Raw genomic sequence first — 14569 nt, 5'->3', positions numbered from 1 at the left:
CCAATTACCTGCTTAAAAGCCGGGATTATCTGCCGCCCCGAGAGCGGCACCGAGCTCTGCTCGGCGGTGCCAGCGCCGCGTCCTGCCTGTCCCCAGAGCTGCTGCTGAGGCTGCCCCTGTCCCCTGTCCCCTGTCCCCCGTCCCCGCAGGTGTCCCCTGCCCAGCCCACGCCCAGCACGGGCGGGCGGCGGCGGCGGGCGGCCGACGAGGACCCGGACGAGCGGCGGCAGCGCTTCCTGGAGCGGAACCGCGCGGCCGCCTCGCGCTGCCGGCAGAAGCGCAAGCTCTGGGTGTCCTCCCTGGAGAAGAAGGCCGAGGAGCTCACCAGCCAGAACATCCAGCTGAGCGTGAGTATGTAACGGGGCTGAGCACAGCCCTGGCGCGCCGCTGGCACGGTGCTGCTACGGCCCTCGTACAGCCCTGGTGCAGCCTTGGCATGGCCCTGGTACGGCCGTGGTGCAGCCCTGGTGCAGCCTTGGCATGGCCCTGGTACGGCCGTGGTGCAGCCCTGGTGCAGCCTTGGCATGGCCCTGGTACGGCCGTGGTGCAGCCCTGGTGCAGCCTTGGCATGGCCCTGGTACGGCCGTGGTGCAGCCCTGGTGCAGCCTTGGCATGGCCCTGGTACGGCCGTGGTGCAGCCCTGGTGCAGCCCTGGCACAGGGCTAGCACAGCACTGGCACAGCCTTGGCGCAGCCCTGGCACAGCGCTGGTATGGCCAGACACAGCCCTGGCACGCCGCTGCCCAGCCCACGCCCAGCACGGGCGGGCGGCGGCGGCGGGCGGCCGACGAGGACCCGGACGAGCGGCGGCAGCGCTTCCTGGAGCGGAACCGCGCGGCCGCCTCGCGCTGCCGGCAGAAGCGCAAGCTCTGGGTGTCCTCCCTGGAGAAGAAGGCCGAGGAGCTCACCAGCCAGAACATCCAGCTGAGCGTGAGTATGTAACGGGGCTGAGCACAGCCCTGGCACGGTGCTGGTACGGCCCTGGTACAGCCGTGGTGCAGCCTTGGCATGGCCCTGGTACAGCCTTAGTACGGCCCTGGCATGGCCCTGGTACGGCCGTGGTGCAGCCCTGGTACAGCCCTGGCACAGGGCTAGCACAGCACTGGCACAGCCTTGGCGCAGCCCTGGCACAGCGCTGGTATGGCCAGACACAGCCCTGGCACGCCGCTGGCACAGTGCTGGTATGGCCCTGGCACAGCCCTGGCTTTGTTCCCTCCCAGGACACCTAGAGCAGCTCTTCCCTTGGGCACTTTTGGGGTTTCAGCTGCTCCCCCCCACGTCTCAGGGGGACGCTCTGAGGAGGTTTTGGAGGCAGAGCTGTCACTGCCCGTGTCCCACAGCAGCACTCCAGGTGTGCCTGGCACGGGTGGCACTGGCAGGAGGGCTCAGGAGGAGCTCAGTGACCCCAGCCAGGGACAGGAAACCCCCTTGGCCACTGTCCCCAGAGTGCTGCTGGCCCTTGGCCAGTGTCCCCAGCAGGAGCTCCCCTCCCGAGCTGGGGGCACCTCGGATCAGAGCAGGGGAGGCTGGCAGGGCCTGGGCTGCTGCGGGTGACACGGGGGTGTGTGTGTGTCCCCTCAGAACGAGGTGACGCTGCTCAGGAACGAGGTGGCTCAGCTGAAGCAGCTGCTGCTGGCCCACAAGGACTGTCCCGTCACCGCCCTGCAGAAGAAGACCCAGGGCTACCTGGGTGAGTGATGGCTGGGCTGGGCTGGCTCTGCTGCCAGGGAGGGGGGGACTGTCCCCATGCTGTGCCTGCCACCCCCTGCCACCCCCTGTCACTCAGGGTCACTGCCCAGGACACAGCAGGGAGTGCAGAACGCCTGGGCTGGGCACAGGACACCCCAAAGACCCCTCAGAGCCCCCCCAGGACATTTGTGCCCACCTCCTGCTGAGGAGGGTCCCCAGGCTGTCCCTTTGACCTTGGGGTGGCACTGGCTGCCAGGGCAGTGCCCCGGGCAGGGTTTGTGTCCCTGTCCCTCCCCGGGGGTGCCTGGTGTGGCTGCAGCCCCCCTGCTCTGGCGGCCAGCCAAGCCTTGATCATCCCCCTCAAGTGCCAAATCTGCTGCTCCACAGCAAAGGCCGAGTCAGGAGAGGCCAGACTCTCTCCATGACATCATGGAGCTCCATTGCTCATTCTCTGCCATTCCCACCGAGCTGGCTCGGCTTGGGAGTTAAAAAAAAAAGAAAAAGGCTCTTTTTTATCTCCTTTTCTTCCCATCATTTTTTTTTAATGCTGCCTGTTTCATTATAACCAACCCGGGAGCTAAACACGATCTGGGTCCTGCTGCCCTCCCTGCAATACAAATTCCAGCTGCTGAGAGGCTTTGGGAGGACGCTGGAGTCCTCTAGTGTTCCTTGGAAAAATGGGAGGATGAGCTGAGAGAATGGAAACTGCAGAAAACCAGGGAGAAAAACAAAAAAAAATCTAAAAATTTCAAATTCACTGTCCTTGGGGGCTGTGCCTTGCCCCCTGCCTGGGTCTGTGGGATTCTGCCCTGCCTGGTGAGGCACAGGGATGTGCTGGAGGGGTCTGGCACAGCCACTGCCACCCCTGGGTGGCTCAGAGTCCCTCAGATGTCCCCAGGTCCCCACGTCCCAGCCCTGCAGAGCCTGGGGGCTCCCTGCTTCTCCCTGCTCATCCCCAGGCTCCCAATTCCCCTCCCCGTTCCCCACAGCAGCAGGAATTCATCACACATCTGAAGGCTAAAACTGAGACTGCCCCCTCCCCTCTGCCCCTTTGTATGGCCGAGATTTGTGGCCAGGAGGTCCTGGACAAAGCCCCGGGTCCCTGATGGAGCTGGGAGCTTTATTGTGGATCTCCAGGGTGGGGTGCCAGGGGGGAGATTGAGGAGATTGCTCTGCTCGACCTCCCCCAGCCCAGGGCAAGGTTGAACCCCACACCTGATCTTCCCCAGCCCCAGTTTCACATCCAGCTCCTGCCTTTGTTTGCTCTTGCAAAGGGAGGTGGAATTCCCTGCTGGCAGCTCTGGGGCATCCCAGAGCTCCCAGGTGATCCCCTGGCCCCGCAGCTCTGCCTCCCAAAATTCTGGAAGGCCCTGAACAAAGGGAAGGAGGGCTCTGCCTTTGTCTGCCCCCGTCCCCTCATGGTGCTGCAAATTCCCAGACAAAGGGAGCAGGCAGAGCCCTGTGATGGGCTCTGATTGATTTTAACATCTTGGGGAGCAATAAAGAGCAAAGCAGGTGATTTAGGTGAAAAACAGCCCCGAAAGCCCAGCTCCTGGCCCTGCTGAGGGATCCTGCTCCCCCTGGCAGGTGGGGAAGGGGCTGCTCAGCCTCGGCTCCAAAACCTGAGGGGAAATTAACTCCTGTTAACGAGGAATGGATGGTGGGATGAAGGTTGTGCCAGTGCTGCCCTCCTCGGGAAGCTGTGCTGCTTCCTGCCTGGAATTCGGGAGGATCAGCCTGCTTCTCCTTGGGATGGGGAGGGCGGGGAGGATCCTTGTGTCCTGCTCCTGTCCCAGCCCTGCCCAAAGGTTCCACATTCCGTGGGGCTGGATTCTCTCTGCTCCAGGCTGGAGTGTCCAGCCTGTTCCTGCTGGTCCCTGATCCCCCTCTGGGCCAGCGCCATTCCCAAATCAAATCCAGCACTATTCCCAAATCCAGACCAGCGCCATTCCCAAATCCAGACCAGCACCATTCCCAAATCAAATCCAGCGCCATTCCCAAATCCAATCCAGCGCCATTCCCAAATCAAATCCAGCACTATTCCCAAATCCAGACCAGCGCCATTCCCAAATCCAGACCAGCACCATTCCCAAATCAAATCCAGCACCATTCCCAAATCCAATCCAGCACCATTCCCAAATCCAATCCAGCGCCATTCCCACCCCAGTCCCTCACTGTCCCCCCCATCCCTCACTGTCCCTCTCTGTCCCCTCCCGCTGTCCCCGTCGCTGACCCCGCTCTCTGGCTGCCGTTCTCCCTGCAGAGAGCCCCAAGGAGAGCTCGGAGCCCACGGGCTCGCCCGCGCCCGTCATCCAGCACAGCTCGGCCTCGGCCGCGCCCAACGGGCTCAGCGCCGCGCGCTCGGCCGCCGAGGCCGTGGCCACCTCGGTGCTGGCGCAGATGGCCGGGCAAAGGACAGAGCTGGCCGTGCCCGTGGCCTCGCACGTCATCATGGCCCCACAGTCGCAGTCTGCCGGCAGATGATGGCCCCGGGCCACGGACTGAGCGCGGCCCCGGGCCGCGGGACCTTCCCTTTCCTTTCGGGGTTTTATCCCTTCTGTTCTGTTCTGTTCTGAGGTAAGGGCAGCTCTGCCGCTTTCCCCCGGCGCAGCCCCCGCGAAGGGCGGGCTCCGGGGCTCCGTGGCCAACACTAAACTGCGGGCGAGCCCCAGGCGCTGTCCCCGTGCCCCAGGCAGGGGGCTGTGACACTCCGTGCTGGCCCCGTGCCCCGGGCAGGGGGCTGTGACACTCCGTGCTGGCCCCGGGCAGGGGGCTGTGACACTCTGTGCTGGCCCCGTGCCCCGGGCAGGGGGCTGTGACACTCCGTGCTGGCCCCGTGCCCCGGGCAGGGGGCTGTGACACTCCGTGCTGGCCCCGTGCTGCTCCCGGGCTTGTCCCCACTCCCCACATCGTTGCACCTTCCCCAGGAGCCTCCCGGAGCTCTGAGCTGACGGGCGTGCAGGGCTCCTCTCTGCCCCAGCCGTGGATTTTGGGAAGCAGCACTGCTCTGGGTTGAGCCCAGCGGCTGGGGCTGGGGACAGGGACGGGCTGGCAGGGCTGCTCCCGCGTTCCCAGGAAACGGGGCTCGGGTGCCGCCGGGACTGGGGCGCGGGAGGGCCCAGCTGGCAGTGACAGAGCAGCCCCAGCCCCCAGCCCACATCAGCTCCCGCTCACGGACCTCGGTGACCTCAGCAGTGGTGGCCTTAAATCATGGATTGTGGGGAGGGAACGGGAGCGGGGCCGGGGCGGTGACAGAGCCGCCGGAGCGGCTTCCAGCCGGAGCAGACAAAGGATCCCCGAGCCTGGGCAGGGCCAGATCCCACCCTGCGCGCTGAGGAACTGGAGGGGTCCCCTGTCCTGCTGGGTGCACACCGGGCTCTGTGCCCTGTGTCCCTGCCTGGCTCCAGAGCTTCCCCAGGCACTGCTGCCAGAGCTGGGAATGGGGAATGGGGAGTGGGGAATGGGGAGTGGGAACGGGAATGGGGAATGGGGAGTGGGAACGGGAATGGGGAATGGGAATGGGAATGGGGAATGGGAACGGGAATGGGAATGGGAACAGGAATGGGGAGTGAGGAGTGAGGAATGGGAATGGGAATGGGGGAATGGGAATGGGAAGGGCTGCTGCGTGTTTTTGGGATGGGGAAGGAATCTTGTCCCGGTCTGTGGAACTGCTGCAGCCCCTGGAATTCCTGCCCCTCCCAGGTCCCTCCTCAGCCAAGCCCCCCTCAGGTCGCACTCGCCACTTTGGAGCCAGGTTGGTTTGTCCAGGTGATTTTGGTTGGTTCCTCCACACTTGGAAGGTTCCCAGGGACAGCAAAACCCAAAGCCAAGGCTGAGCAGAGACTGGGATCTCAGCACTGATGGGAAAGTCCTGAGCTTTGGGCTTTTCCCAGAGACGGAATCCAGCTTCTCCCCCTCCCTGTTGTGCAGCTTTTCCTCAGCTGGGATCGGGATCAGGATCGGGGTCAGGGTGGGTTTGTGCTGCTGCTCCACACTCCCCTTTGTCCTCGTGCTCCTCCCAGCTCCTCTCCGTGCTCCAGCCTCGGGAATCCCTTGTTGGGGTCTCCTACATCCCCCAGACCCCCTTTTCCCCTTGGGGCTGTTCCAAAGCCCAGCCCGGGGCTCCCAGCTGCTCCCAGCCCTCCCTGTCCCCTCGGGGTGTTTCTGTGCAGGGCCAGGAGGGCCCCGGTGGGGCGCAGGGAGGGCTCAGAGCTGTTTTGGGGGATCCCCTGTTTTGGGGGGTGTGCAGGACCCAGCAGCTCCTCCCGAGGTGTCCGTGGGGGAGGAGGAGCTGAGCTCTGGGTCCCCGTTTGCCGTGGGGGCCTGGCTGGCAGAACCAGGGTGAGCAAAGGCTGGAAATTCCAGGTGGTGTTTGGCTGGAAGGCAGCAGCTTCCCGGCCCCTCGTTTTGCCCTCGGGGCACTGAGAGAGGCTGGGTTTTTGATGGGGTTGTCATGCCTCGCTGCTCTTCCCGGGAATCCTCGTGGCCCCCTCGGGATGGGGGTGCAGGAGCAGCTTCCTCCCCATCCCCGCATCCCCCATCGCCAGTGCCTTGAAAGTTGTGCAGATCCCGGCACAGGAAAGCTCCAGAGGCGGTCAGGGACGAGCAGGGACCGAGCTGACTCCGGGCTCGGCTGTTCCTGGCTCTGCTGTCGCTTCACTCGCAGGGCTGGAGCTCCCCGTGCCCGTTCCACGCGTGTTCCACCCCAAAAGCAGCCACTCCTCACTTCGTGACCAGTTTGGGGCAAAGCCCTGCCCTGATTGTGCTCCGTGCTGATTCCTCTCGCTTTGCCGGGGGTGGCAGCCCCCAGCCCCGCTCGGCAGCGCCGGGCACCTGCACTTTGCTCTGCCAGCCCCGGCTCCGGGAGCCCCGGGCATCCCGGGGCCGAGCCTTCCTCCTGTCCCCGCTCCTGTCCCCTCCTGCCCCGGGGGACACCGGGGGCTCCTCGCGGCGCTGCTGGGGCCGGGCTGGGGGAGCCCGGGGTGCGGGGATTTGGGGTTGGTGGATTTTATGGGAATCATTGAGTAGGAACGAATGGCTGCAGAGCAGGCCCCGGAACCCCCCGGGGGGAGCTGCTCCCTCCCTCCTCCTCCCTTTTCAGCCTCCAAATCCCCCGGATCGGGCGGGGTGGGGAGAGTTGGTGCCCATTTCCCCCCTCCACTGGAGTTTTGTCCGGGATTCTTGGCTCAGGTGGGAATTGTGTCATTTCGGGGCTCCTGGACCCGTTCCTGCTCTGTTCACCCCAGTCCCGCCCCAAAACGAGCCCGGGAGGTGCCGAAGGGACGCGGGAGGAGGGTCCCGGGCGCGCCCCCCGCCCCCAGCTGCTTTGTGCCACGAGCTTTGACGATCAATAATGGAAGAAGCCAAAAAGGACCCCCGAGTACCTGTGTAGTATCTATCAGTCCATATCGACGCCTATACGCACCCATGTATCGTAGATCGGCCGCGCGGGGCTGACCCCCCCGCAGCCCCCCAGGGACCCCCGCCCGCCCGGGCTCCTGTGAGCGGGTCCTCACAGCCCCCGCGGGGCCCGGGGCCGGGGGGGACCCGGGGGACCCGTCCCAGCCCCCCCAGCCCTCGGCCGTGTCATACCAAACATGTAACGTGCCTTTTATTTATGCTGCAAATATAACATTAAAATATTACCCAGGAGCCGCCGGCTGCTGCCCTTTGTGGGGGTGCGGGCCGGGGACGCCCCCGGTGTCTCTGTGTGCCACCGACACCCCCGGCTGTCCCCGGGGCTTCCCGGTGTGGGGGCGCTGGCCCGAGGGTGACACCGGGACTGTCACCCGTCAGCGGGGAGCTGCTTGTGGGGACACCGCAGCGTCCCAGCCCTCGCTGCGTGTTTTGGGGCCGTTTCGGCTGCTTTGGGGTCGGGGGAGCCGCGGCCGCGCCGTCGGGGCTGCAGGAGCGCGCAGCGGCCACCGGAGGGGGTGACGGGCTGGTTGGGGTCCCCGTCTGGGGCTCCTGAGCTGGTTGCGGGACAGGGGAAGGGTCCCCGTCTCAGGGGGTCGTGGCCTCGTGAAGTCCCGGGGCAGGACGGGGGTCCCGGGGGTCTCGCTCCGCGGTGCCGGTTCGGGGCCCGGGCGGTGCGGGGCTTTCCCGTCCGCCCATCCGTCCGTCCGTCCGTCTGTCCCCGGGGGCGGCTGTCGCGGCTGCTAAATGTGTTTCATTAACGGCGGCGGGGCCGGGGCCGCTCCCGCCAGATGGCGGCGCGGCCGTGGCTGCTGCTGCTGCTGCTGCTGCTGGCGGGGACCCCGCGCTCCGCCCGCGCCTGTCCCGGGACCCCCGGCCCGGGGGCTCCGCGTGGTGGGGGGATGCTCGGGGTTGGGGGGTCTCTCTCCGGTTCCAGGACCGCTGTGAGCCCCGGTTCTCCCCCGCCTCAGGCCGCCGCCCCCCCGGGGCCGCCCCCCGGGGCCGCCGCGCTGGCAGCGCTGCTCCGCTCCCTGCAGCGCCCCGGGGCCCCCCCGGCGCCGCGCAGGTGAGCGGGGACAGGGGCCCGGGGGGTCTGGGGACAGCGCGGGGACGCAGGAGGTGGGGAGGGACCGGGGGGTTTGGGGGTGCCTGAGAAGGGTCGGTGGTCGGGGCTGGGGGTCCCCATTAAGTGTCCGTGTTCAGCCCATTCCCATCCATCCGCCCGTCCATCTGTCCGTCACTCCCATCCACCCCTGTCCCTCTGTCTGTCCCCATCGTGTCCCCGGTGCAGATCGACGGTGCCGTGTTCCCCCGGCAGGTCGGGCTGGGGGCCGCAGGGGGGGCCCCGGGCCCGGCTCAGCCCCCGCAGCTGGGACCCCCCTGCGGCCCCGTTCTGGACCATGGCGACCCCGCAGCGCTTCGGCCGCCGCCGCTGAGCCCGGCCCGAGCCCGGCCGAGCCCCCGGGGGCTCCCAACACCCCCAATAAAGCGATCCCACCCCCACCCCGAGCCCTCGCTCTGCTTCCCCCGGGGCGGGTGGGGGGACGCGGCTCCCGCCCCTTCCCCCCCCGGCCCCAAGCAGACACGGACACGGGGAGTACAAACCCCCCCAGCTTTATTCTGGGGGGCCGATGGCACCGGGGACCCTCCGGATCGGGGGGCCAGGCCAGAGGGGGGTCCCGGGCCCTGAGGTCCGTCTGTCTGTCCACCTGCAGCGGGGGCGGCGCAGGGGCGCGGGTGGGGGCCATGTCCGGAGCTCCGAGCGCTGCCCGGGGGGCGAGGGGCAGTGCCCGTGCCCGGCGGGGCTGGCTAGCCCCGGGCAGGGCTGGCTAGCCCCGGGCAGGGTTTGTTTGCCCCGGGCAGGGTTTGTTTGCCCCGGGCAGGGCTTCCTTGCCCCCCGGCAGGGCTGGCTTGCCCCGGGCAGGGCTCACTTGCCCCGGGCAGGGCTCACTTGCCCCCGGCCATGATGCGCAGGTACTGCAGCGCGTTGCGGGCGGCCTGGGCGCGGGCGCCGTCGCGGGACGGGGCGGTGCCGTGGCACACCGTGGTCGGCTGCGTGGACAGCTCCACCAGGCACTGGTGCAGCCCGCTGAGGCTCAGCGCGTCTGGGGGCACAGCGGGGTCACCCCAGGGCCCCGGGGCGGGCCGGGGCTCCCGCGGGGTGCCGGCTGGGGAGGAGGGGGCTCACCGATGTCGAGGTAGCTGATGGCGAAGCTCTGCTCCTCCGAGAGCTCCTGCAGGAGGGCGCAGGCCCCCCCCGGCGCGGGGTTGCCCCCCCGGCTCCGCAGCTGGCCCAGCTTCTCGCCCGCCGAGTTGCGCAGCGAGTCCCAGGTGCAGCCGGGGGCGCGGCCCCGCAGCCCCTCCAGCCGGGGGCACGTCTGGGGAGGGGGCACGGGGCGCTCGGGGACCTGCCCAGCCCCCGGGGTCTGCCCTGAGCCCCCCCGAGGTGTGGGAACCCCCCCGGGAACAGTGGGACACCCCCGGGGTCACCCACCACCCCAAACCCAGAGGGTGCCCTCCCCACGGCCTGGAGCAGGGGCAGAGGGGACGCTGGGTGACACTGGGTGGCTCTGGGGTGGCTCTGGGGGACTTTGGGTGACTCCAGGGTGGCTCTGGGGGACTCTGGGGTGGCTCTGTGTGACTCGGGGGTGGCTCTGGGCGCCCGTGTCCCTCCCAGTGGCCCCAGTACCATGTTGAACTGGTCCTCCTCGCCCTCGGCCTCGCTGCCGTCGCGCGGCTCCATGGGCACGTTGTGGATCCTCACCAGCATCTTGGCGGCCGCGTTGCGCTTGGCCAGCTTCTTGGAGGTGCCGCTGCCTGGGGAGGGGCTGGGGTGAGCCGGGACCCCCGGCCCTGCCCGGGACCCCCGGCCCTGCCCGGGACCCCCGGCTGCCCTCACCGATCTCCACGAATCTCTCCACGCGGCACGTCATGGTGAACTCCTTGCGGTGCGCCGGCCCCGACTCCTGCGTCACCGTGTACTCGGGCAGGCGCCAGCCCTTCTGCACCACCAGCTCCTGCCAGGGGACACGGCCACCCCGTGGGGACACGGCCACCCCCGTGGGGACAGCCCCGAGCCGCCATCAGCGGCCCCACAGCGGGGTAACAGGACCCAAAAGGGAGATAACCGGCACCAAAATGGGGATAACCGGCCCAAAATGGGGATAACCAGCCCAAAATGGAGATACCCAGCCCTAAAATGGAGATAACCAGCCCAAAATGGGGATAACTGGCCCAAAAATGGGGATAACCGGCCCAAAAATGGAGATAAGGGGCCCCAAAAGAGGGATAAGCAGACCAAAGCAGGAATAACTGTCCCTAAACGGGGATAACCAGCCCAAAAATGGGAATAATTCCCTAAAAGGGGATAAGCAACCCCAAAATGGGAATAACTCTCTCTAAATGGGGATAAGCAGCCCAAAAATGGGAATAATTCCCTAAATGAGGATAAGCAGCCCCAAAAGAGGAACGACTGTCCCTATATAGGAATAAGCAGCCCCAAAATGGGAATGACTGTCCCTAAATGGGGATAAAGAGCCCCAAAATGGGAATAATTCCCTAAATGGGGATAAACAGCCCGAAAATGGGAATAGCTCTCCCTAAATGGGGATAAACAGCCCCAAAAGAGGAATAATTCCCTAAATGAGGATAAGCAGCCCCAAAAGAGGAATGACTGTCCCTGTATGGGAATAAGCAACCCCAAAACGGGAATGACTGTCCCTAAATAGGGATAAGCAGCCCCAAAATGGGAATGACTGTCCCTAAACGGGGATAAGCAGCCCCAAAATGGGAATGACTGTCCCTAAACGGGGATAAGCAGCCCCAAAATGGGAATGACTGTCCCTAAACGGGGATAAGCAGCCCCAAAATGGGAATGACTGTCCCTAAACGGGGATAAGCAGCCCCAAAATGGGAATGACTGTCCCTAAACGGGGATAAGCAGCCCCAAAATGGGAATGACTGTCCCTAAACGGGGATAAGCAGCCCCAAAATGGGAATGACTGTCCCTAAACGGGGATAAGCAGCCCCAAAATGGGAATGACTGTCCCTAAACGGGGATAAGCAGCCCCAAAATGGGAATGACTGTCCCTAAACGGGGATAAGCAGCCCCAAAATGGGAATGACTGTCCCTAAACGGGGATAAGCAGCCCCAAAATGGGAATGACTGTCCCTAAACGGGGATAAGCAGCCCCAAAATGGGAATGACTGTCCCTAAACGGGGATAAGCAGGGCGGCGCTGGCGATGGCGGGGCGCCCGGTGCTGCTGCTGCTGCTGCTGCTGCTGGCGGGGACCCCGCGCTCCGCCCGCGCCTGTCCCGGGACCCCCGGCCCGGGGGCTCCGCGTGGTGGGGGGATGCTCGGGGTTGGGGGGTCTCTCTCCGGTTCCAGGACCGCTGTGAGCCCCGGTTCTCCCCCGCCTCAGGCCGCCGCCCCCCCGGGGCCGCCCCCCGGGGCCGCCGCGCTGGCAGCGCTGCTCCGCTCCCTGCAGCGCCCCGGGGCCCCCCCGGCGCCGCGCAGGTGAGCGGGGACAGGGGCCCGGGGGGTCTGGGGACAGCGCGGGGACGCAGGAGGTGGGGAGGGACCGGGGGGTTTGGGGGTGCCTGAGAAGGGTCGGTGGTCGGGGCTGGGGGTCCCCATTAAGTGTCCGTGTTCAGCCCATTCCCATCCATCCGCCCGTCCATCTGTCCGTCACTCCCATCCACCCCTGTCCCTCTGTCTGTCCCCATCGTGTCCCCGGTGCGGATCGACGGTGCCGTGTTCCCCCGGCAGGTCGGGCTGGGGGCCGCAGGGGGGGCCCCGGGCCCGGCTCAGCCCCCGCAGCTGGGACCCCCCTGCGGCCCCGTTCTGGACCATGGCGACCCCGCAGCGCTTCGGCCGCCGCCGCTGAGCCCGGCCCGAGCCCGGCCGAGCCCCCGGGGGCTCCCAACACCCCCAATAAAGCGATCCCACCCCCACCCCGAGCCCTCGCTCTGCTTCCCCCGGGGCGGGTGGGGGGACGCGGCTCCCGCCCCTTCCCCCCCCGGCCCCAAGCAGACACGGACACGGGGAGTACAAACCCCCCCAGCTTTATTCTGGGGGGCCGATGGCACCGGGGACCCTCCGGATCGGGGGGCCAGGCCAGAGGGGGGTCCCGGGCCCTGAGGTCCGTCTGTCTGTCCACCTGCAGCGGGGGCGGCGCAGGGGCGCGGGTGGGGGCCATGTCCGGAGCTCCGAGCGCTGCCCGGGGGGCGGGGGGCAGTGCCCGTGCCCGGCGGGGCTGGCTAGCCCCGGGCAGGGCTGGCTAGCCCCGGGCAGGGTTTGCTTGCCCCGGGCAGGGCTCACTTGCCCCGGGCAGGGCTCACTTGCCCCCGGCCATGATGCGCAGGTACTGCAGCGCGTTGCGGGCGGCCTGGGCGCGGGCGCCGTCGCGGGACGGGGCGGTGCCGTGGCACACCGTGGTCGGCTGCGTGGACAGCTCCACCAGGCACTGGTGCAGCCCGCTGAGGCTCAGCGCGTCTGGGGGCACAGCGGGGTCACCCCAGGGCCCCGGGGCGGGCCGGGGCTCCCGCGGGGTGCCGGCTGGGGAGGAGGGGGCTCACCGATGTCGAGGTAGCTGATGGCGAAGCTCTGCTCCTCCGAGAGCTCCTGCAGGAGGGCGCAGGCCCCCCCCGGCGCGGGGTTGCCCCCCCGGCTCCGCAGCTGGCCCAGCTTCTCGCCCGCCGAGTTGCGCAGCGAGTCCCAGGTGCAGCCGGGGGCGCGGCCCCGCAGCCCCTCCAGCCGGGGGCACGTCTGGGGAGGGGGCACGGGGCGCTCGGGGACCTGCCCAGCCCCCGGGGTCTGCCCCGAGCCCCCCCGAGGTGTGGGAACCCCCCCGGGAACAGTGGGACACCCCCGGGGTCACCCACCACCCCAAACCCAGAGGGTGCCCTCCCCACGGCCTGGAGCAGGGGCAGAGGGGACGCTGGGTGACACTGGGTGGCTCTGGGGTGGCTCTGGGGGACTTTGGGTGACTCCAGGGTGGCTCTGGGGGACTCTGGGGTGGCTCTGTGTGACTCGGGGGTGGCTCTGGGCGCCCGTGTCCCTCCCAGTGGCCCCAGTACCATGTTGAACTGGTCCTCCTCGCCCTCGGCCTCGCTGCCGTCGCGCGGCTCCATGGGCACGTTGTGGATCCTCACCAGCATCTTGGCGGCCGCGTTGCGCTTGGCCAGCTTCTTGGAGGTGCCGCTGCCTGGGGAGGGGCTGGGGTGAGCCGGGACCCCCGGCCCTGCCCGGGACCCCCGGCTGCCCTCACCGATCTCCACGAATCTCTCCACGCGGCACGTCATGGTGAACTCCTTGCGGTGCGCCGGCCCCGACTCCTGCGTCACCGTGTACTCGGGCAGGCGCCAGCCCTTCTGCACCACCAGCTCCTGCCAGGGGACACGGCCACCCCGTGGGGACACGGCCACCCCCGTGGGGACAGCCCCGAGCCGCCATCAGCGGCCCCACAGCGGGGTAACAGGACCCAAAAGGGAGATAACCGGCACCAAAATGGGGATAACCGGCCCAAAAATGGGGATAAGGGGCCCCACAAGAGGGATAAGCAGACCAAAGCAGGAATAACTGTCCCTAAACGGGGATAACCAGCCCAAAAATGGGAATAATTCCCTAAAAGGGGATAAGCAACCCCAAAATGGGAATAACTCTCTCTAAATGGGGATAAGCAGCCCAAAAATGGGAATAATTCCCTAAATGAGGATAAGCAGCCCCAAAAGAGGAATGACTGTCCCTATATAGGAATAAGCAGCCCCAAAATGGGAATGACTGTCCCTAAATGGGGATAAAGAGCCCCAAAATGGGAATAATTCCCTAAATGGGGATAAACAGCCCGAAAATGGGAATAGCTCTCCCTAAATGGGGATAAACAGCCCCAAAAGAGGAATAATTCCCTAAATGAGGATAAGCAGCCCCAAAAGAGGAATGACTGTCCCTGTATGGGAATAAGCAACCCCAAAACGGGAATGACTGTCCCTAAACAGGGATAAGCAGCCCCAAAATGGGAATGACTGTCCCTAAACGGGGATAAGCAGCCCCAAAATGGGAATGACTGTCCCTAAACGAGGATAAGCAGCCCCAAAATGGAGGTAACGGTCCCCAGGAGGAGGTGACTGTCCCCAAAACAAGAACAACTGTCCCAAAGAGGAGGAAGAGCCCCCACCGTGTTCCCCCCACCCCACAGATGGGCAGGGTCACCCCCAGGGCCACGTCCCCCCAGGGCCATCGCCCCCGGAACAGCCCAGGAACGGCTCCCAGAGCGGGGCAGGCGCTGGTGTCCCGCTGTCCCTCCCTGGTGCCACCCACCTGCAGAGCCCCCACGGGGTTACACTCGGCCTGGGGGGGGGACACCGGCGTCTTCATCTCCAGGGGGGGGCCCCTGTGGGGCACAGGGGTCAGGGGGCACCCACGGCCCCTGGGGGGCCCAGAGGGGCCGGGGGGGGTTGGGGGGG

General features: G+C 66.8%; 5 protein-coding genes across 5 annotated transcripts in view; 3 read left to right on the top strand and 2 right to left on the bottom strand.

The window, feature by feature from the left end:
- The window catches only part of LOC120501805 (cyclic AMP-dependent transcription factor ATF-7), a 43436-nt gene extending 38276 nt beyond the window's left edge, over window positions 1-5160 (top strand). The window contains exons 10-12 of the mRNA XM_039708498.1: window positions 150-347; window positions 1581-1689; window positions 3952-5160. Of these exons, the coding sequence (XP_039564432.1) occupies window positions 150-347; window positions 1581-1689; window positions 3952-4172 (528 nt within the window). The 3' untranslated portion in view covers window positions 4173-5160. The remainder of the gene's footprint in view (window positions 1-149; window positions 348-1580; window positions 1690-3951) is intronic.
- A 2734-nt stretch (window positions 5161-7894) lies between these two features.
- On the top strand, window positions 7895-8539 carry NPFF (neuropeptide FF-amide peptide precursor). The gene is made up of 2 exons (XM_039708512.1): window positions 7895-8169; window positions 8422-8539. Exons 1-2 carry the CDS (start codon window positions 7895-7897, stop codon window positions 8537-8539), a joined length of 393 nt encoding a protein of 130 aa, XP_039564446.1.
- Window positions 8540-8915: 376 nt separating this feature from the next.
- Window positions 8916-10186, bottom strand: LOC120501813 (RISC-loading complex subunit tarbp2-like; the record flags this gene model as incomplete). Its single annotated transcript, XM_039708510.1, has 4 exons — window positions 8916-9208; window positions 9292-9481; window positions 9793-9920; window positions 10003-10186. Coding segments are annotated over 4 exons (660 nt in total), but the record flags the coding sequence as incomplete, so codon positions are not given.
- A 1160-nt stretch (window positions 10187-11346) lies between these two features.
- Window positions 11347-12107, top strand: LOC120501812 (collagen alpha-1(III) chain-like). Its single transcript, XM_039708509.1, has 2 exons — window positions 11347-11449; window positions 11636-12107. The coding sequence occupies exons 1-2, from the start codon at window positions 11347-11349 to the stop codon at window positions 11989-11991; spliced, it is 459 nt and encodes a 152-aa protein (XP_039564443.1). The 3' UTR covers window positions 11992-12107.
- A 64-nt stretch (window positions 12108-12171) lies between these two features.
- TARBP2 (TARBP2 subunit of RISC loading complex) overlaps window positions 12172-14569 on the bottom strand; it is a 3470-nt gene continuing 1072 nt past the window's right edge. The window contains exons 3-7 of the mRNA XM_039708546.1: window positions 14424-14532; window positions 13375-13492; window positions 13184-13311; window positions 12683-12872; window positions 12172-12599 (exon numbers count right to left, since the gene is read on the bottom strand). Coding sequence (XP_039564480.1) covers window positions 12442-12599; window positions 12683-12872; window positions 13184-13311; window positions 13375-13492; window positions 14424-14532 — 703 coding nt within the window. The 3' untranslated portion in view covers window positions 12172-12441. The remainder of the gene's footprint in view (window positions 12600-12682; window positions 12873-13183; window positions 13312-13374; window positions 13493-14423; window positions 14533-14569) is intronic.

Source organism: Passer montanus, unplaced genomic scaffold, assembly GCF_014805655.1.
Source record: "Passer montanus isolate IOZ18808 unplaced genomic scaffold, ASM1480565v1 scaffold204, whole genome shotgun sequence".
NCBI classification, from domain to species: Eukaryota; Metazoa; Chordata; class Aves; order Passeriformes; family Passeridae; genus Passer; species Passer montanus.
The sequence above is the reverse complement of the archived record's forward strand: the minus strand, read 5'-3'. Positions and strand labels throughout refer to the sequence as shown.